Source organism: Ursus americanus, chromosome 23, assembly GCF_024610735.1.
Source record: "Ursus americanus isolate L20-20 chromosome 23, mUrsAme1.1.p, whole genome shotgun sequence".
Taxonomy (NCBI): domain Eukaryota; kingdom Metazoa; phylum Chordata; class Mammalia; order Carnivora; family Ursidae; genus Ursus; species Ursus americanus.
This window is the reverse complement of record NC_142149.1, coordinates 10,089,366-10,111,762: the sequence shown is the minus strand read 5'-3', so window position 1 is coordinate 10,111,762 and position 22,397 is coordinate 10,089,366. Positions and strand designations below refer to the sequence as shown.

Genomic DNA, 22,397 nt, shown 5'->3' with positions numbered 1-22,397 from the left:
TTCACAAAATGGGAAAATGTCAACAGAGAGATAGGACTGGGTTTTCTGTTGGAATACCATAAATTCCAAACTTGAAGAAGGTCAAAAGTCATGGCACATATGTTTTTCCATAGATGACATTTGTTTTGGAATGCACAGAGAGGTTCAACCAAAGCAGCTCCCAAACCAAACTATATGGGAGCTACTAAAGGTCAGTCATAGGTAACCTGGCATTTAGAAAGCAAGGTGGGTGAGTAGTACATAAGGACTCCTATTCTTAATGATACTTGTGGCTTTTCTGGGCAGCTCTGCCATGTTCCCTGAAGGTCATGTCCAGACAATTAGATGCTGGAAGGGAACTTTCAAACGAGTCTGGGAAATTGACAATCTAATAATTTATGGTTAGAGAAAATGGCAGCCTCTCTCTCTCTTGTCATTTAGATCTATACTTGAATGGACAGTAGTCATAGCTGGAAGTATTGAAATTAAATACCAGCACCGTGAAAGGAGATTTGGGAACGCAGCTTCATTTAATCTTCATGGCAACTGTATGATGTACGTTTTTCCGATGGGCAAATCATGGCTCAAAGAGGTTGAGAAACTTATGCACGAGTGCCTAGTCTCACTAATTATTAAGCAGATATCTGAACTCAATCTCAGCATCTCAATTCTTGTAACTCTCAGATAGTAGGTCTTTATCTTGAGGATATATAAGAATCAACTGGAGTTGGGGTGGGGAGGAAGGGCATCAAAATGATTGAGGTGAAGCCCAGGGATCTGCAGGTGTAACACGTTCCCCTAGGATTTTGCAAGCGGGTTGGTGGTAGACTACACTTTAAAAAACACTGCTGTGCTGTACTGCTTGCCGAGGTGTCTTAATGAGGTTTTGGGGTTCATGAAAATGAATTATTAAGAACTGGCTAGGGCCATCTATTTAGGCAAATCTACATCATAAACATCTGACCGCCCTTCTCAACTCCACCCATTTCAAAGGACCATTTCCTAGGGTCTTAAAAATCTAACAACATAGGCCTTAAAGTAGTAAAGTTGCAAAATAGCACAACTTTTAACATTTTCTTTCCAAAGTTATTGAAAATATTAAGATAAAAGAAAGATGCCTAAAACAGACTTTGGTATAGCCAGCCAAGAAATGAAGGTATTAACAGTTTAATATGTTTTGGAATGGGGAAGGGAGAAAAGGGGGCACTGAGAGGGAGGATTGCATTTGATGCCTGTTTAATTTTAACTCTGCTTTATGTATCCCTGATTTGTTACCAACTGCTTTCATGATTTCTGCAATTGGTCTCCAGTGGCCAAATCTGACCCGATTCCCTCTCCATCCCAGCTCCCCCTCGTTTTAAATGAGATCTGGTTTTACTTAGATGAATTAAATGTCACTGTATTTGTTTCTGTGAATTGTTCCAGCAAAAAATTACAGCATCAATGTCTGACTTTAAACGTCTGTAGGACTGTCTGCCTCTCTGGGCTATTTATAGTTGCCTTTTAAAAGCCCTAATGAATGCTTTTAGATTGCTATTGGTTTGCTTTCCCTTTGTGGAGCCTCAGAATTGGTACCAACAGAAAATACCTGTTTTTCTGTCTTTGCTAAAGCAATGCATGTTCACCGTAAAATATAAATAAGCAAAAAGAAGAAAAAGGAAGAGCAAAAAATAATCATACCAGAGAGGGCCACAATTAACATTTTGCTGTGTAGCATTCTTTTATTAAAAAAAAAAATCATATCATACAAGCTGTTTTACAGCACTGTTTTTTTTTAAGCCCTGTTTTATTTTTTCCACCAAACAATATGTTTCATGTTGTTTCTCCTTCTACTCCATCACTTTAAATGGCTACATTAAAAGTAACAAGCAATGTTATGATCGTACCATCACCTGTGAAACAATCCCACATTTATTAGATGGAGAGGCCAGGGCCAAAATTTGCTACTACAAATAGTTGTACAAATTAGCCACGTCGCTGTGCTCACCCATGATCATTTCTTTAGGATAAACGAGCACACGTACAGTTGGTAGATCAGAGAACGTAACAAACTCCTAGACTATTGTCGCTTCACACCATCTTACCTCTAGAAATGGTTCAAATTAAATAGTATAATATATATTATAGTTGAACATAACTTTACGATGACAATATAATTACACGCATCAGTGTTGGGAGAACCACATTTCTAATCATTCAGTTGTTGCTTTAATAAACTTTACGAAATACTTCTTTGTGCCAAACTCATTTTTTTCCCCCAGATTTCCAGAATTCTGTGGCACAGTTACGGGCATTATCTTAGTGAAATCTGCAGTCCTAGGGAAGCAGCTAACCTAAAGTAAACAGTATGATTTTTTTTTTTTTTTTGAACTACATGTGAACTGGTGGCTAGGACAGGGGAGAGGAAAGGTAAATGGAAGGAACTGAGAGCTGGTGTTTGCAGAACCGTCCGCACTGATGTTTTAACACTTCTAGGAATGCTGGTCCTTTTACTAGGACCTTTTACTGAAATCTCCTTAAGGATGTATTAGTTCATTCCTTCAAGGTCTACTTAGTGGGCACCCGCACGCCAGGCGTTACTCTGGGTGCCAAGGATACAGTGGCAAATAAAGCAAGGGGGTCTTTTTTCATGGAGCTTACAGTCCATTCCATGGGGTCATCCAGCCGACAAATAAGTCATCGACCAGTCGTGGCAAGCGTTTTGAAATGAAAATCATGTTTACGATCCAGAAAATAAGGATGTGGGAAGGATTTTTGTTTACCTCCTCAACAGACAGGGCCTCTCTGAAAAGGGGACTTTGAAGAGGAGACTTCAGTGATGAGAGGAAGTCACACAGGCAGAAAAGGAAGTACAAAGGCCCTGAGGCAGGAATAGCCTTGTTAGCAGACTTTTTCTGAAAAGAGTCAGATCATAAATATTTTGGTTTTGTGAATCACATTGTTTCTGCTGCAACCGCGCCACTCGAGTCTGCAGTGATAGCCTGACAGGAAGTCGCAGCAGACAATTTTATAAATAATGGTCTGAATGTTGTGTTCCAATAAAGCTTTACAAAAGTGACCAGTGAGCTGGATTTGGCCCTTCGACTATAATTTTTGGACCTTCGTGTTGGTGAAAGAGGGAGAGAGTGACGCTGGAGAGTGAACAGTGGGAAGGAGAATGGTAATTTCTAGACGTGGGCGGAGGTCAGAGTTATCTGCTCTGTATGTAATACAGATTATGCAAATTCCTCTAATTGCAATAGGAAGACTGGGAAGATGCTGGAGGGTTTTAAGCAGGAAAGTGACATCTTTGATTTTATTTTTAAAAAGGATAGATTGCAGTACAACAGGGGCAGCAAGAGAAGCCCTCTTAGGGGTCCACCGAAGACATAGGGGCTTCGATTACTAGGAGACATGATTAGATTTAAGATCTACTTTGAAGGTGAGCCCACAGGACTTGCTGCTGGTTTATGTGATGAGAGTAAGGGAGAGTGACTAGATCACACTCTTGCATCTGGGAGATATTTTTTAAATGCAAATGAAACTAAATTTTAACTGAATTTTCTCTGTTTCAAGCAATGAAAACTCTGAGTAACACAAGCAGAAGAAAATATTATTGGAAAGATAACAGGTAGCTTATAGCATCAAAAGAAGGATGAAAAGAGAAAACCTGATATGAGCAGAAGCAAGGGGCAGGACAAAATGAAAATTATCTCAGGGACTGTTTTCCCAGGAGCTGCGACTTGTACCCTTCTTTGGTGGCACTTAGATGCCCCTCCACACCAGTGGCCTCTTGACTCCATGTAGTTGCCTGGACCATGGGCTTCGGCATCCTTGCCTCACTGCCTCAAGAGTCAATGTCTTGTTTGTGAAGCTCTGATTGGTCACTCTAAGGTCATGTGACTCTGCTCCAGGTGCCAGTGAAGAAACGCGCTGGTGGTAAGTGGCTTCTTTCACTTCCACCGGCATCATCCTAATCCCAGCCACCATCCTCTCTTACCCGATCACTGAAATGCCTTCCTGGGTTACTCCCTGCGACGGCTTTTAAACTTCTCCAACCAGTTTTCCACTGGATCGCCAGAGTGGTCTTTTTAAAAATGGAAATGTTATTATGCTGTGCTCTTAGTGAAGGTACTTCAATTGCTTTTATTGCTCTTTTGGGAGAAAGACCCAAATCTTAAATTCTCCCTACTAGGTCACTTATGCTCTGTCTCTATTTCTCTGTCCAGCTTCGACTCCCTCCCCCCATCCTCGAATTCAGTTCTTTGGAAAGCAAGCTCTATGTGCAGCCTTGCAAATGCTGTTCCTCCGCCTGGGAAACTCTTTTTCTCCTTCTTCCTATTTGGTTAACTTGTATTCATTTTTCAGATTGTAGCTCAGACAGTCATCTGTCTCTCCCAGACTAGATAAAGACCCAGTATTATAAGCTATTGCAAGAAACAGAGGAGAAATATGTATTCAAGTTAAGGGTTAAACAGAGGCTCTGATGAGGACAGCTTCCAAGATGCTGGTCATGGTACTCTTTTATATTATGCCATTCATTCCTTACCGAAAGGTTTTGAGAGAGTCAACCATTGTCCGTATGTTTTAAATAAATAAAAGGAAGCGGAAAGATATTTGTAAGATGCAGCTGAGATGTGGTAGAACCATGCCTAGAATCCAAGTCTTTGATCCCCATACTTTTGTCCTTTAACAACACTAATGTAGGACCATAATATGGAGCTTGGACGGGACCCATGGTAGCAAGAGAAGGGTTATTTACATTTCAGGGCAGAGCTATCCCTCCGGATGAAAGTGGCAAGAGATGAGTTAGAAGGTAGACCAGGTAAAACTAGGTTTTTAACTGATCAGGAAAGCCTGATTTCAGTGATAAAATGCAGCTGAGTTCCTGTAATGATAGGTTCTTGTGAGAAGCAGGCCTTAAAATTAGCTTAGAGCAAAGCACACAGCAGCCAGACTACACCTGTAAATAGCGAGGGCCTTAACGACTAGATAGTGACCGTGTCTCAAACAAACAAAGTAAGATAGAAAACAAGGCCCGAGTTGAGAACATGTTTACTGAAGGGCACAGGCAGGAATAGTGAAGAGCGTGCTCTCACTTGGAGGTCAAGTCCTTCACCAAACGCTTTCTGATCACCCTGGCCAAAAGGCTACCTCCCTCCCCTCTCCAGCCATTCTCCGAGTTAATGCTTCACTTTGACAGCCCTCCAAGGCACATTCCGAGGCAGTAGGACTCTTACTAATTCCTAACAGTGGGTGGGTCTGGCACACAGTAGGGGCTCAATTATTTTTAAAAAATGAATAACAATGAAAATGAAAACAGTCAGCAACACGTTCTCATTGGAGAATTTTAGAGATCCCTGGGGAACCCTCCACACCAAGAGGGAATTGAGCTGTGGTCTTTAAAAGGACGTAAGATCTCATGCTATCCAGCTTCTGCAACCAACCCAGGTACAGTTCAAAGTAAGTTCTGAGCAACTCAGGCTGGCATCCAGCCAAGGCAGGGACGGGCTGATGATCATGATAAGAACAGGAGAAACCTTCAGAACCGTCTTCGTAAAACGTGCCCATACCACTTAAGACAAAGAATAATCATGATAACCGCCCTGTGAATTTCTTTAACCTGTTAACTTTGCCAAGCTTGTCAGGCTTGTTTCCTTTAGCTTGGTTGCTCAGAGGAAATGGCCATACAATTTCTTTTTAAGCAACATTTTAAAAACTGAATTGAAAGCAGGTATATGCATGTATATGCAAGTGTGTGTGTGTGTGTGTCTGTGTGTGTGTGTCTGTGTGTGTCTGTGTTTGGGGGAGAGAGGGGTGTGCGTGCGTGTGTGTGTGCATGCGTGTTGAGGACAAGAAATAGGGGATTTCCCATTTGGTGACCGTTGTGAAAAGGAAAGCAAAATGAGCTTTGGGGAGCTTTGGGGAGCTAGTGGAAAGACAGAGAATTGAGCCACATGGCTTAGTGTTAGAAACAGTGGTGCCATCCCTGAACTTCAATAGAAATATCTACTGGGAGCCACGTTGTTGGCGCATCCGTCACGTAAGTGGAAAGTTCTCTGACAGGGTTCAAGCAGACGCTCTGATACTTTACAGAGGGGGAAACTGAGCCCTCATAGGATTCAGATTCACACAACAATTACTGAATAATTACTATGAGCTTGGCACAGCGAAAGATGGGTACCTGTTCCTTATCTCACTCAGAGTCACAGTCACTCAGTAACATAAGTATTCTTATCCCTGCATCATGCATGAGGACACTGAGGTTCAGAGAAAAGTTACTTTCCTAAGCCACTCAGGATGTTGGGGACAGTCCTGGAACTGGAATCTGCCTCCCAATTCATGATCTCTCTGCAAGACCAAAACACATTTTATTTCAGACTGTTGCTTATTAAGGTAATTTGTTTTTAAGGCAGGATAACATGGAATCATAATTCTTATTATTTTGGTATGATCTTGACATCCAGAAAATGGGGAAACATCATCCCGGCCTCTAAATTTTTCCTACTTCTTTATAAAACACAGCATCATTTGGGATGGAGCAGGATTTATGATTAAGATGTAGATATTACTTACTTAAGAAAAGAATGGGCTAGAAAGAGGCTCTCTAGGTAAAGTTACTAGCAATGTTGTAATGCCAGATTTCTGCTTCTCCCTCCCAACTCTAGATTCAGTTCAGTTGTTTGCTCATAGCATAGTAGCGAGCCCCTTTCCTATCATAAACTGGCACAAAACTTTTCTTTAATTAGAGAGAGGGGAGGGGGCAGGGGGAGAGGGAGAAAGAAAATCTTAAGCAGTCTCCACGCCTAGCTCGGAGCCTGACCTGGCGCTCGATCTCACATCCCAGAGATCAGGACCTGAGCTGAAATCAAGAGTCAGACACTTCACCCACTGAGCCACCCAGGCGCCCCGGCATAAAACTTTCTTAAACTGATTCAGGAGAAACTGTATAGTTTTATCAGGAAAGAGGGAAAGTTCTTTGTCACTGAGAACTTGGACCGGGATTGGAGGCTAGGGTGGGAGGGAGAAGGGAATGGAGTGGTCAAAGGCTGTATCTCCAGCAGAGACCTGCTCTGAGCAGCTGAGAAGAAACTCGAGAACGCCATAGAATGTCAACAAAGGAGACACTGTTTGACATTCCGGAGACAGGGACTATTTGGAGAAGTCCGGGCAGCATCTCATGGCTTCTGCTCCACCTAACTGTGTCTGAATGTCTTAGGAGGATTCCAGGCAACACAAGGCTCAGGCAGAATTCCAAGGTAATAAGTTGTGGGACAGGTTTTGAGCAAAATAACCCTAACTTGTTTGGGTTCTGTCCTATCCCATTAACACCCCCTTTTTCTTTCCTCCTTAGCAATCAGGGCCCACCCACAAGTGCCATCTGACTGCACCTTCTCTCACTACCTGCCTGCTACCCCCCCACCCCCCGCTCTGGCCCCTCCACGCACCACAAAGCTGCACCCAAGCCAGTCTCCAAACACAACGACCTGCACACAGAATCTAGGCCACCCTTTCTACTCTCTGCCTCCTCGGCTTTCATGTGTCCACTAAAATTGATCTCATCTAATGGTCACCAGGAGTCACTGGATTGCCGATGACTTCACATAAATCTAGGGCATGCTGAAGAGGGTACTTGTTAATATCATAGGCCACAGGCCTTAATCACTGAATTTCACCAAAGGCATTTAGAGCCTTGTCTGTGGTGTGTCTCAAATCACACAAAGACAATTCGTATCACTATTACTATATTTATAGTAAGCAGATGCTAGAGACAAGATCAAATTTTATTTTGAAGTTGGCATGGGATCATAAAGTTTCAATCATTATGTTGTACCTTCAACATGCTAATGAAAAGTTGAAGTTTGAAGAACTCCCTGCCAGAGTCGTCTCCTTGTTAAAGAGCTGCATTCGAGAGGATACAGCAAAATGACAAAAATTGCTTTGGAATGGGTGAGTCTGACCGAGGCACTTCTATGCATTGAGAAACGGGGACAGATACCCAGGATGGTTCCTTGTTTTGCTGAAAATATTCCCTGTCTTGTGTGTAGCCCATTTGAAATATGCTAAATCATTAAAGTTTCTCCTTGAACCCATACAACGATCTAGAACGCTGAGGACTAAAAGCAGGTCCCACCAGCGCAAGTCAATTAAGTTTTTTTTTTTTTTTTTTTTTATGCCTGAACTTAATACAACGAATAGTGTCTGAGAACAGTCACTGTCAGAATTGGCTCTGCTGACCCCTCGAACTTTCTCTCTCTGTGTGGTCTACACGGGGTGGAGTAAATTGTAATGACTTCAATGGCATTCTTGGGAAACGAACCGCCATCCTGACCCTGCCTTGCCTCTCACTCTAGCCACCTCTGTATTAGAACTCCATGTCGTGACAAAGAAATGGCGGGTTTTTTCTGCCTTTGTCACTAACCACCTGGCAAAATACTTTGAAGCTGGTACAAAGAGGGACTGGAGATTCTGCGTTTCCTCAGCACTTTATACCCCATAATTCTGTCATTGCAGTGCTCAGATTCCCATTTTTAATAAAAAAAAAGGAATTTTACCACCAATGAAATAGCCACCATCAGTTTCTAGAGAGCAAGGAGAACAACATGCACAAAGAAATAAAGAAGTAGGAAGGTTGCAAATGCATATTCGTGATGGAATGGAAGGTGACAAGATGATTATGAAAGCATGGAGGTGCTTTGAAAGCCAGGATTTAGTCCTAAGTAACACTGTGACATGCAGACTGTCCACTCAATCGGCAAGTCTTATCCTCTACTATTTAATGGCAAACTAGGGGAAAAGTGCTCAAAGTAACGCAACGTATGCAACAAGAGATTAATAAATATTTTGTCTAGTCATTTTGACAAAAGAGGGTCCATAAAATTCTTTGCTTATTGGGTAATCTGAGAAATGGTTAAGACTCAATACAATTAGTTTCTTTATAATCTGGCATTTAGCTTAAAGACAATCATCTTTCAGAAAATGTATCCTTTACATGGTTGGAGAATCAAAGAATAGATGAAGCAAGGGTATGTACCTGAACAGAACTTGAAAGCTTTTCTCTGGATATGTTGAATGAATGATCAGTTCCACGTGGTGTGCCATGGTGGGGACACAGGGCATGGTGGGTTTAGGGCAGAATTCTCACAGCTGTGACTTGTATCCCTGAAACAATTACACTATTCAGAAATAAACTTCCCACAGTCTCAAATTTGTTCAGTTACAGCTTGTATTAGTTGAAAAATTCATCCCCCAATTAGCATACCGTTGAAGGTGTTTTTAAAACGGCTTGTTTATAACAGTTGTTGGCACCGCTGGAATTCACACCGCATGCCATTTCAAATAAAAACCTTTCTTCTTTCTTTTGGCAGCAGAAAAGGGCAGAGTCACACAGTAGCTCTTGATTTATGAACTGAGCTTTCTTAGTCTCAGACTCCCACAGTGTGTGCCGTTCCCTTTAAGGAAAGAGGTTGGAAGCATTTAACAAGGAAACAATTCTATCTCCAAATCTACCTTTAATTTGAAATCATATGGGCCTTTGATTATAATAGGTCCCATTCGCATGCCTCCAACGATCAGGTGAGAGAGTGAGGACCCAGAAACCTTAAGCAGCATCTTGTGTTTGTCAAGTGTCACTTGATGACAAATGGGACAGGAACCTACAAGAATGATATATGATGTGGGCAAAATTTGTGGAAACATTTTACATTCAACATTCCGGTAAGCATTTTGTCAACCCTGGGTCACATCCTGAAATTATACAACTGTCTCCCCCAAAACCCGGTTGAGGACGAAGGAGGGGATGTAACTACTCAAAGCAGATCTGGAGGACGAGTGAGCAGAGTGGCTGGGGGCGTGTGGATGGATGGAGAGCAACCCCTACATGCCTTACAGGATTTTTTGGCTGAAAGCAGAGTTCATCCTTGCAGTGGTCCACCAAACAAAGTGTTTATTGTGAAGTGGGCCTGATCCCTGGAGAAGAAAAGTGATTCCTATTGACTGGAAGGAAATTAACTCTTTCCTCCCTTTTTCAGGGAAGGTGTTGGATAAGTACTTCGTGATTAATTTCCTCGGTCAGTTTCAAGGGGGGTGGGTCTCAATGTCAGTAACAGTATTGACTCTAGTTTCTCTGCAGTGCTGGCTGGGATGTCTTTTCTCCCCCTTATCCTCCCTTCCCTCATCTAGCACAGGCAGGTTATGTGGAAAACATATTCTAATAACTACGAAATCAATATATTGGGCTGCAGTGGCTTTTTTTTTTTTTTAGAAGTAAGTAAAGACCATTTAACATTGAAATTTTAAAACTTACTTTCAAGCTTGAGCTGGGAAAACCAGTGGCCTATTCCAGGGATGATAAAAGCAATAGGAACTGTAGGTTCTGCCTTGATCTTTTAAAGATCAAATTTGGAGGGGAAAAAAATGATTTGCCTGCGGATGGCTGTGAAAGCATCAGGACTACACTGTAGAGCTGGAGAGAAAGGTCTAATTGTAGTATGCTCCCTTTAAGAGGGAAACAGATTAGAACTTTGGCAAATTTTCGGCTTCTATTCAGAGGGAAAGAGAAGAGATGGCAGTGTCCAAAAAAAAAAAAAAAAAAAAGAGGAAGAAAGAAAGAAAGAAAAAGGATGGTTGTCATGAGACAAAAGCAAAAGCAATTTTATACCTTATTGAAAGCTTACCTGGGAGTGGTTTTAACTCCTCTGGGGTTAAGAACATTTTTTTTGCCCTCTTAAAACTAAAGGAGCTAGGGGAAAGGACTTGAATCTGAGAGAGTGGCGCTGTCGGTTCTGTTCTGTCCTGGGAAGTGCACGAGGAAGAGAAAACGTCCAGGGAAGAGAGAGAGAGGTGGCAGGCGCTGAAGGGGAGGGTCTGCGGCAACCCCTATGTAAGTTACATGTCAGCATGAAGGAAGCGACGCTTCATAGCATCCTTAGAAAAACCATCTGACTTCAACAATTAGAAGGCTTATAACCCTGCTAGACAGATATCCGAATTCTATTTTGCCTTTCTACATTATAGATTGCTTTGTGTTCCAAGCGCCCTCATGCCAGAAGAGTCTATAAAATTAAGACTTTTGTTTATGTCAGGTCAGGAAAGGTAGTGAGGCTTCATTTGGGATAATCATAGTGTTTACCCAAGCCTTTTGCATATATAAAAATGTTATTTTCTCTAATTGCATATTTTGTTCCTATAATGACGGAGTTGAATTCTAAACCGAAATGAGTAATCAATACTGAATGTCTCTGTCGTTCAAATGAAGTCTTCGCCATTTCAGATGGCATAAAATTGCTTCAAATTTGGCAAATTGCTATAAAGATGGAAATTAAAAGCTAAAGCTAAGGCGTATTTAATTTTCTTTTCTTTTTTTTTTCAGGTTTTAACTGAAAACTGAAATCAACAAAGAGCAACAGAACTATTACTCGTAGAAAATCCACCTGGATGCCTGAAGGACAGAGGACAGAATGAGCTACTTCGGCAGCAGCTATCCAATCGTAAACGTGGACCCCAAATACCCGGGCTACCCCCCGGAGCACATCCTAGCTGAGAAGAGAAGAGCCAGAAGACGTCTTCTCCACAAAGATGGTAGCTGCAACGTGTACTTCAAGCACATTTTTGGAGAATGGGGGAGCTATGTGGTTGACATTTTCACTACTCTTGTAGATACCAAGTGGCGTCATATGTTTGTGATATTTTCTTTATCTTATATTCTCTCCTGGCTGATATTTGGCTCCATCTTTTGGCTAATTGCCTTTCATCACGGCGATCTGTTAAATGATCCGGACATCACACCTTGTGTTGACAACGTCCATTCCTTTACAGGAGCGTTTTTATTCTCCCTTGAGACCCAGACCACCATAGGTTATGGTTACCGCTGTGTCACCGAAGAATGCTCCATGGCAGTGCTCGTGGTGATCCTTCAGTCCATCCTGAGCTGCATCATAAACACCTTCATCATTGGCGCTGCCTTGGCCAAAATGGCAACTGCTCGAAAGAGAGCCCAAACCATTCGGTTTAGCTATTTTGCCCTCATCGGCATGAGAGATGGGAAGCTTTGCCTCATGTGGCGCATCGGTGATTTCCGGCCAAACCATGTGGTAGAAGGCACAGTGAGAGCCCAGCTTCTCCGCTACACAGAAGACAGCGAAGGGCGGATGACGATGGCGTTCAAAGACCTAAAGTTGGTCAATGACCAGATCATCCTTGTCACACCAGTAACCATTGTTCATGAAATTGACCACGAGAGCCCTCTGTATGCCCTTGATCGAAAAGCAGTGGCTAAAGATAACTTTGAGATTTTGGTGACATTTATCTATACTGGGGATTCCACGGGCACGTCCCACCAATCCAGAAGTTCCTACGTTCCCCGAGAAATTCTCTGGGGCCATAGGTTTAATGATGTCCTGGAAGTTAAGAGAAAGTACTACAAAGTGAACTGCTTACAGTTTGAGGGGAGCGTTGAGGTCTACGCACCGTTTTGCAGTGCCAAACAACTGGACTGGAAAGACCAGCAGCTCCACATGGACAAAGCGCCTCCAGCCCGAGGATCTGGCCCGTCAGACACTCCAGTCAGAAGAAGGTCGTTTAGTGCAGTGGCCATTGTGAGCAGATGTGAAAACCCCGAGGAGACCACCACCTCCGCCACGGACGAGTGTAAGGAAGCACCTTATCAGAAAGCTGTCTTGACTTTAAACAGAATCTCTGTAGAATCCCAAATGTAGTTCAAATTGTGATGACCAGGCCATCCCTCAATCGTTTGACTCTGTAGCCAGTCCCCTTAAGGCAAGTAGTTACAAGCAGGGCTTTTAAGGAATGGTACAGTTATGTTCGATGGTGATGGGGGAGAAGAAGAGCTGGTTCAGTCTGGTGAAAGATCATCTAAAATTTTCACAGTATCCCATGGTTTAAACTTTTGTGTGTGTGTTAGCAAATTTGGTATTAGGGAGGCTATTAAGAGCCTAATGGATTAATTTAAATTTCATCTCCTCTTATATCACACACTTGCATCTTCAATTGGAGGTGTCGTATTGGGTGATCAGGAACGAAGGGAGGATATTGGCATAAATCAAAGTAGGAAGGTAGGCAGCCAGCATGAATAACAAATTTTTACATGTATCAACATTGACAGTAGTCACCTAGAAAAACGTCATGTCTTTCTAACCAAGATACGCTAGCTAGACGTCCAGTAGATTGTCACATTGAGACGTTTAACTGAACTCACCTGGCAGGTTCGATGCTTGCCCCCCTGGTGTCTTGGTATTGGCGGAAAGAGGTAGAGACTAAGAAATAGACACGCCGCTGCTTGCTCAGGTTAATGACCAATGAGTGCTAGAAGCTGGTTTTGTTGGTTTTTGGTTTTGTTTCTAACTCCTAAGGCAGAAGAGAAGTTGACCTTATTCAGAGCAGTATTTCTCTCTCAAATGCCCTGAGGGACTGCAGCAAACGGCTTTAGATGGAAGCACAACAATAAGCCAACAGTGACTTTCTAGTTTCTCGGGCAAGGGGGCTTCCTCTGCCCACCCCCCATCTTCTCCAAAGGCAACTTGAAGAAATAGGATCGCAGAGATGGGACGAGGGAATAGAGGGCGGTGGGAACCATTCTCAGACTGCTGGGGAGAAGACCCCGTGCTGTGTCCTGAAAGACTGCAGCTGTTTGCTGGCTCCGTAAGGGGTGAAACTACTTTTTTTGAGGAGCGGGGAGACCTGGAGGGCTCAGCAAGGGGAAAGGCATTGCTTTGTGCCCAGAAGCAGTTATGTATGTTTCCGGTCTTGGTCACTTTGCAAGACATGAATGACTTGAATTCTAGATTTTCAGCAACTCTCCCATTGAACTTGGAATGATCATTTAAATGGAAAATTTTGTGAAATATAATGCAGGTGATTTTTAGGCACATTATTAAACAGATAAGCTAAGTGTTATAGAATTGCTTAAATTTTAAGAAGTAAATTTGTATGCTCTATTTCTGTGTTAAAAGATGTTAATCATGATTACTTTAAGCCCAATTCCCTATGAGTAAAGTCACTTTCAGCTTTATAAATTGAACAATTATTAGCTTCACTCAGAATTATGTGTTTCTTTACTCGCTTTCTTTTTTTCTTTTTCTTTTTTCTTTTCTTTCTTTTTTTTTTTTTTACATCATTGCTGAGCTGGCAATAAGTATATGCCACAGTTTTTCCTTTGTTTATTTTATTTAAATACATGTACACACAAATCGTTTTTCCTGTTTCTGGAAAAGCTCCCCCCCCCATTTAAATTAAAGCTTACAAGTAAATTGAACTGAATCATAGAGTCAGCGATTACCAATCAAAGTAAAATATGTAGGGATGCAAAGTGTTATTCTTTTGTTTTTCTTCTTTTTTCTTTTTCCATCCTCCCTTCCTTCTTTTCCCTCTTTCCTTCTTTTGACTATGAGCAATGAGGTTACTTTTTTAAATGCACGTGGGCAAATCTTTTATTCCTGTTGTTTTATGAATAAGAGATTTGTTCAAGATCCCAGGTTGTAAAACTGTCCTGAAGCTTAATATCGGAGATCTAAAGAATGCAATGTTTTTTTCTGTCTTGCTTCAGAAATGCAAAACCCACTTTTAAAATTGCACATGCGTTGTAGATTGGGACTTTGTAGTGGCAATTCCTCAGCTCAATTAGAGTACCACAGTCTACTGAGTAGAAATCAACCACACTACAACAAACCCAAATGCCCTTCCCCCGACTTTCTAAGTTTGTTTCACACACATCGAGTTTCATTTCACTTTGCTTTGCTTCCTGGACTCTGCCAATCCATGATTCTGGTTTTGTTGGTATCAGAATAGAAGCGTCAATGTCCAATAATTACATTTCCCTGAGCTATGTGCTACCACCAGCAAATCCTCTTACCCCAAGTAGAATGTAAAATCCGCGTTCCCATGTCACATTTATCTCTAATTTTCTGTTCATAGTTATAACACACTTTCACACCCCCGATGAGTTACTTAATAATAAAGATCTTAAAATAATGCAGAAATTGTGTGCATTTGCCTATATTTCAGGTTAGTGTGAATGCTTGTCGACGTGGCCAGCATGGGGTACAGGGCACCCAAAAATGAGATTGCTGCCTCACAGAATTAGAACATAGGCAGAATTATAAAGCATTTTTATGGGTTTTTAACAGCTTGGAGAACAGCTATATCTGAATTAACAGTTGTGTTTCTGTAAGCTCTGCAAGAAGGCTCCCCGCAAAATATTTCTAGGTTCAAACGCTCAGTCCGTGATGAGAAGGAGGCCGAATATTTTTTTTTCCCCTGGTGGCAGCTATTTTTCTCCCTAAAGATGAAATTATTCAGTGGACCTAATTAGATGGGAAACACATTGTGGCATCAAGGCATTCTCCACTGTGTGCTCGCTCTGCCTGTGAACTGGGCCCTCAAAGAGGGAGGAAGCGCCAGGAGAGAGGAGGAAATGCTATTTCAGGTACCCCTGGTTCATCAAGCACCCTTGGGTGCTTTGCACACATACACTTTGTTCCCACAACAAAACAGTGGGGTGGATATTTTTAATTTCCGTATCATCAATTATCTTATTCTTTGCTTCATCCTAACTAGCCAATTCCCAAGGGGGACAACACTGTGCCAGAAAATATATATATATATATATATGTATACATACACACACACACACACACACACACACACAACTAAGCCTCTCAGTCTCCCTTGCAGCTAGGGGGTGGCAGGTGGGGGGGGGTCACTTAAGTGGCATGGATCTGGCCCATGAGATGACAGCAGAGCTCTCTGGATGTGACCTTTAAGAAAGCCCCTTCCCTGGGTCTGAGTTAGCCAGCATATGCCCCTTGACTCACTACATGCATCCTTCTGCTTTATAACTCAGACTCTGTAGCTGAAGGTCCAGAGAGAGGGGCAATGGAGGACGCCCCTTACAAGGGAGGTCAGAAAAGTAGGAAAGAGGGCAGCCCCACATGGCATATCTCCGGACTTCTTCTGCATGAGTGAAAAGAAATGATTTCCCACCAAACAGCGAGTGGTAAGGAAAGAAAGGGAGGTGCCCAGTTGGGTCCAGCTTGTACTTGTACTTGACGTTGGACGGGGTTGGTCTCTGTGGAAAGCACATATTTTCTGGGGACTTGAGGAAATGCCACTATACTGTAAAACAAACACGAAAGAATTACTTTGGGCCTGGAAATCCCTCTGAGACACGGATGGCTGAGTGACCTCGATAAGAAGACTGACCAGGCCTGCTGTGGGGCTGCCCTTTATCTCCTTCCTTCCCCTCCCCCGGAATGACATCAACAGGACTTTCACTAGGGCAAGTAACCGAAACCCACGGAGACTCAGGCAAACTCAGGCAAGCAAGTACTGTGCAGCTTGGGGGGAAAAAAAAGCAAAACTCTGCTAATACTCTGCTCAGCCCCCCGGGGAGACCCAACTGCATCCACGTATTCAAGGGGACTTGAGCGACTTTGACTCGGCCAGGAGGTGTGCGAAGTCGATTCTCTAGGCCTAAATAATGAGGCACCAAATTCTACTTGGTTTAGAATATTCTATGAGTTGCATTCATTACAAGCATTGATTCTTCTGTATTGAGTGTTCTGCAAGGCATGTGTGTAAGCCCTTCTTTTTTTTTTTTTTTTTTTTTTCTTAAAGGAAGCTTCCACTGTGGACTCCCAGAAAGCACACCTATCCACCCTCGGGTTCCCTATAAATCACAAATCCCTCCCTCAATTCCAAAGTTGGCGTGGCCTCTCTGGCTCTCTCACTTTCATTTTTAAATAAGCAGCCTGACCTACATTCTGGAGAGAAAGAGCTTTGGGTGCCACATACAGCAGGCGAGGAGGGCTGATGACACAGACACAGAAACAGATCGATGAGGCACGAGGGAGGCGCGTGGCAAATGTCTGCAGAAGTTTCTCCGGGATAGGAGGTCTTTGAAAATGAAAGCTCGTAGCTGAGACTCCGGTCCAATGAATCTGTGGGCAGAGAGCAGCCCAGGCCTCCGTTTTCCTGAAAAGGCAAAATCAGAGTGTTGCCGGGAAACCATCACCCATCTGCCCTGCTTTGGAACTTTTCTTCAGTAAGAAAACCCTTAGGACCAAGGGGATTCGCAAGTTCCTCTTGCACGGAGCCTACTTTTCCAAAGCGACTTAGCACAGTCCTCTTAGGACTGTGTGGCTGGGTGATGACATTTGGCCGAGGGCCAGCCCCATCAGCCCCATCAGGTCACCCTGGGCTCCTTTCCTCGGGAGTGGCCACGCCTGTGGTTTGGGATCTTCTGTACAGCGTCTGGAGATTTGAGCTGACACGGCTGGGGTTTGAAGTTCAATAGATTCTTAGTTGCTGAATGCGGAGCAGGGAAATTTTTTAAATAAACTAAGTTAAATAAACGACTGCCTTTTGCTGTTTGGTCTCATTGATTTATGCTATTTTGTAAATACTGCAAAGTGAAAGAATATTGTATCTAGTGTCGACCCAAGAAAAAAGCAGCTGGACTGAGATGAAGGATCCTCTAAAGAAAAAAGGCAACCTGAACTGGGTAATCACTGAGCTCAGGCCCTTGATGCGAACTTTGGAACCTCTACGGGCTGCAGAGAAACAGGTTAATCATTTCAAGTTTTCAACAAGCCCAGTGGATGAAAACCCAAACAGATTAAGTCCTGCTAAATTACATGGCCAAGGAATGCTTTTTCTCTATGCTATCATTTACCGCAAGGGCCTATAAAACATCCTTAATCACTATCTAAGTAACTTGAACTTGAGACAGAGAAAGAGCCCCAAGAGGTTTAGACCCTGTGAAAACTTCTTCACAGTAAGTTATCAGAAACGGACAAATTTCCACATAACACTCATCGGTCACAGGCGCTGTGCACCGTGGGTAAAGAAGGCTCTATATTTGAATTAGAAGCACATACTGGAGATCAATTATTTATCCTGCTACTTGTTGATTGTTTCTGATACCCGTTTGCATGGGAAAGGGAGGCTAGATTTCGGGGAGAGGTTAAGGACTGCGCTAGCTTCTGCCAGATTCCAATTCCAGAACCAAAGACTTTTTGGACGTCAAAGAGGTATTAGTTCATTTAATCAGATTCTATTTTACGAATGAGGAAACCTCCAACATTAGAGAGGTTATCTGCCCACAGAGACACAGCCGGAGAGGCAGCAGAGGAAGAAAACAAAACCATCAATGCCCACGGCTATTTTGAATAGAGGGTGAGCAGCTCTGATGAGGCCTGGAGTGAGCCATTTTCTTTTCTTTTTTTAATAATAATTTTTTTTATGTTATGTTAGTCACCATACAGTACATCCCTAGTTTTTGATGTTGTGTTCCATGATTCATTACTTGCATATAACACCCAGTGCACCATGCAATACATGCCCTCCTTAATACCCATCGCTGGCCTATCCCAATCCCCCATCCCCAGGGGGAGTGAGCTATTTTCATTCGGTAATCATGAAAGGGAAAAGCCATCATTTCAAGACCCTTTGTCAAATAAAAGCTCATTATTCTCAAAAGTGTTTCTTCTGAACTGAACTGTTAATTGGTCATTGATTATTTAGGGAGACTGGAGAGTGAGCAAGGAAAAAAAAATGTGGGACACAGCCCGTAAGAGCCAGGATGAGTGAGGATAATCTTCTCCAAGATGTAAACAAAAATGATTGCCTTAAAAAAGGCTCCCCGCCACCCCCTTTCCAGGGCAGTGGGAATGCACAGTGGGGCCTGCGGCCCCCGTGCACTAAGCCACTGTCACCAGGCTTTTCCCTGGGAAGCAGGAACCTTTAGTCCTCTGGCAGGGCTGGCCTTAGGAAATAAACAAACACAACGTGGAGTGGGATTTTTCATCCATTAAAGGGACACTGTGGTTTTTGAGGCGGGACCTACAAGGAAAGGGGGCCAACCTGAGAGCGTTCTATAGACCTGAGCTGCCAGCATTCGGTCATCTTATTAACTGCGTGACTTGGAACAACCTGGGTAGCATTTCTGATTCTTAGTCCCCCTACTCTAGAGTGTTTCTGGCTGTAGTAAGCTGTCATCCATGTGCAAGCTTAACAACCAGAATGCCTAGGTTTAGATTTTCATTTCTACTCTGTTCTTGCTGTGTGACTTTGGGGAATTCACTTCATCTCTCTGTGCCCCAGTTTTCTCAGCTGTGACGCGAGGGAAGTAACAGACCCCAGCTCATAGTGGTTGCAAGGATGAAATGCAGTAAGTTTTGTGAAATGCTCACAACAGTAGCTGGCCCGTAATGAGTGCTAATAAGTACAAGCTATCGTGGCCAGAGGCAAACTCTTCTTTTTTAGTGTTTTGTCGATTAATTTACATTCCTTGACTCTTGACATTGACTTAAGCCCCCGCCTCCACCCGAAAAAAAGAAGAAAAAAGGAACAAAAGATATTAAAAGCAGCATTTCGTAGAAGCAATATAAATTATTCCCATCCAAACGTAAATGGCATGCGTCCTGTCTTACCAAAAGCACTTTGCATTATGTAAACCACACTTCCTCTCCATTGTGTGAGGCATCAGATGGAGTAAAATGGTGCTTTGAGAATAAAAATACTACTCTGCTCATCTACACAGAAAGCTTTGTGAATAGCACCAACCCAAGGAGCAATCAGACTGCAGACCCTACAGGATACTCTCCTGTGTTAATTGCCAACTAGGTTTTGCATGTAAGCGGCTTCAAAAACTATTTAACCACTTTATGCCAGAATATCACGCATAATATTCAAACTTATCCACATGTTCCAGCAAATTAAAGGGGTTCTGGGAGAAGCAGGCTCCTTGTCCAAAAATGACCCATCGCAGCCCAGTCAAGCTATGGCTTGACTGAACTTGCAAAACCTTGCTGACTCACGATGTGCGGGGGTGGGTCTGCGAAGCATCCAGAAGATTGAGAGCCACGCTTTCTGTGCCAGAATAGAAGTGTGTCAACCTCATCTGGGATGAAGGGAAAACAATTCCTGTTCTCTAAGGTATGACTTATGGTAGTACGATGATCGTGGACTTGAAATCAAACAGGAGTGGGTTCAAATTCCAGGTGTGCCCCTTGCCAGCTATGTGAACTTGGGCAATGTCTTAGTTGTCACTAAGCCTGTTTCTGCATAAGTATAAATGCAGATAATAGTATTTACCTTATGGACCAATCGTGAAGTATGTACCAGGATACTCACACACACACACACACACACACACACACGCACACACACACGCACGCATACATACATATGTACGTATATGTAAGCATATATATAACTACCTGGTACATGAGATTTGCACCTTTCTTCCTTCCTTCCTTCCTTCCTTCCTTCCTTCCTTCCTTCCTTCCTTCCTTCCATCCTTCTTTTTTTGAGGGGCAGGGGCAGAGGCAGAGGGAGAGAGAGAATCTTAAGCAGGCTCCACATCCAGCATGGAGCCTGATATGGGCCTCGATCTTACAACCTCAAGATTGTGACCTGAGCTGAAATCAAGAGTTGGACGCTTAACCAACTGAGCCACCCAGGCGCTCCAACAGTAGCATCTTTCGAGGGGATTTGAAAGCAAACACATTATCAGCTATAGGATAATAATGCTGTATTATCACAAACTTATTGTTTTTAATTAGCCATGCTTTCATCTTGATGTCTAAAGTCAGCTTTCTAGATGTATTCTCTTCCTGCTCCCAGGAATACTTGATTTTATTCCCTGCACTGCCACTAATTAGCTGTGGGATTTCAGGAAATTACTCAACCTCTCTGGCCCACTGTTTCTGAACACTTATGGCAAGGACATTGCTTTGTTATTCCAGAATTCCTTGCAGCCTCAAAATGTGATGCTTTTTCCTCCCTCTCCTTCTCACCCTGATTCTTTTTGTATTTCTTGTTGGCTTTTTATGCTTTTCTTCATTAGTGTATGTAATTTGCTGCAATCTTCCCTATTCTCATGATTATTGTACTAACTGGATTTTATAGGAAAGTTCTATTTCATGTTATGTTCTGCTTCTTACAAAATTCTTCTTTTTGGTGGGGGATGGGGCAGAGGGAGAGGAAGAGAGGGAATCTCAAGCAGGCTCCACTCCCAGCATGGCGCCCAATGCAGAGCCCGACACAGGGCTCAATCTCACAAGCCCAAGACCATGACCTGAGCCGAAATCAAGAGTCAGACCCTTAACTGACTGAGCCACCCAGGCGCCCGTATAAAATCCTTTAATGTGTGACTGTGATGTGGCTTTTTACTTCCCATGATACTACATCGATAATGCAGCTACGATAACATTTGTTGAACTTAGTTGCAGGTCTGATATTACTGTCTTTTTCTGAAATAGGATCTATTTTAGACAGCAAAATTCAAGGAATTTAAAAATGATACAAGTCTGATTTTTTTTTAAAGATAAAATATTGCTTCTTAATTACAAGGGCAAGAAGCAAGTAGTGGCATGAAAAATGTGGTAAATGAAATAGAGCACTAGAATCCTCATGAGGGCCACCTAAATTTATGGCAAACTCACAAAGGGCATCAAATATATGCTATCAAATTTTGTGAAATGCCAGAACACTTGATCTATGGAGGTTGAGGAAAAAATTTCCGGTGAAGGATGTTACTAACCCTTTGTATTACTACTAAAAGGTGCTTCTTCAGATTGGTGATTTAAGCAGTGAACAACTGAGCAACTGTATCTGGCCAGCCCGTGTTACATTTCCAGTTGGGAAAAGGTGGCTGCTCTTTTATACCCTCCCAATAACTATAACCATTTATGATTGCAGGACCTTGCTTCCCAGACACTAGTGGTCTCTGAGTCCCTGGGCATGAGGAGAGATGGTTTAATCTCAATACCAAGCAATCATAAAAGAAGTGGACAGCACATGAGAATCTCCTAGGTGCTCTTCCCAAGATCATGTCTGGTGTTGGACCAGAGAAAGAGCAATTTGCAAATGATGAACCTGAACTTTTATTGTAACTGAAGTTTCTAGAATGGCTTTTGTATTCTTATGTTACAAATAAACATTAGACTGGTCAAAGGATGACTAAAACGAAACTGAGAACAACTTCATCTACATCAAAAAATATAAAGTTCTGTTTATCCTTCTCCAGATATGTAACTTATTATTTAAGCCATTACTCTTTGTTTTAATACTTCGGACAATTATTAAATGAAGGTGCTACACACCTACTTGTCCTTCCTGGGGTTGGGGATTGGGAAAAAGCAAAATATAAATGATTTTGCAGGCAGAAGGAGGATGATAAAAAATAAATAAAAGCACTTTATCTCTTCCCTAAAGGCTAAGGTGATATGTGGGTCTTCTGAAATATCATAATGATAATAAGACACAGTATTAATAACAACAATTATGTGAAAGGCTCTGGTAATTGCAATTCTATTAGGATGTTGAATATTCTTGGTCACCATTGTGCCACCTTGTGGTCACAAGAGAACACATGTTTTTTTTCCATGAAGTAAATCGATTAAGTTTTTATTTTCTCC

The 22,397-nt window shown here is 42.5% G+C and overlaps 1 protein-coding gene across 12 annotated transcripts in view; it reads left to right on the top strand.

The window, feature by feature from the left end:
• The window catches only part of KCNJ16 (potassium inwardly rectifying channel subfamily J member 16), a 52,626-nt gene extending 38,540 nt beyond the window's left edge, over positions 1–14,086 (top strand). For 11 of the 12 annotated variants that reach the window (XM_045813884.2, XM_045813881.2, XM_087854171.1 and 8 more), the window contains one exon: positions 11,330–14,086. In XM_045813884.2, the coding sequence (XP_045669840.2) occupies positions 11,418–12,674 (1,257 nt within the window). In that variant the 5' untranslated portion in view covers positions 11,330–11,417 and the 3' untranslated portion in view covers positions 12,675–14,086. Of the gene's footprint in view, positions 1–7,019; positions 7,218–11,329 lie in introns of those variants that run through there. The other variant, XM_045813879.2, reaches the window with a different exon arrangement.
• Positions 14,087–22,397: the final 8,311 nt, after the last annotated feature.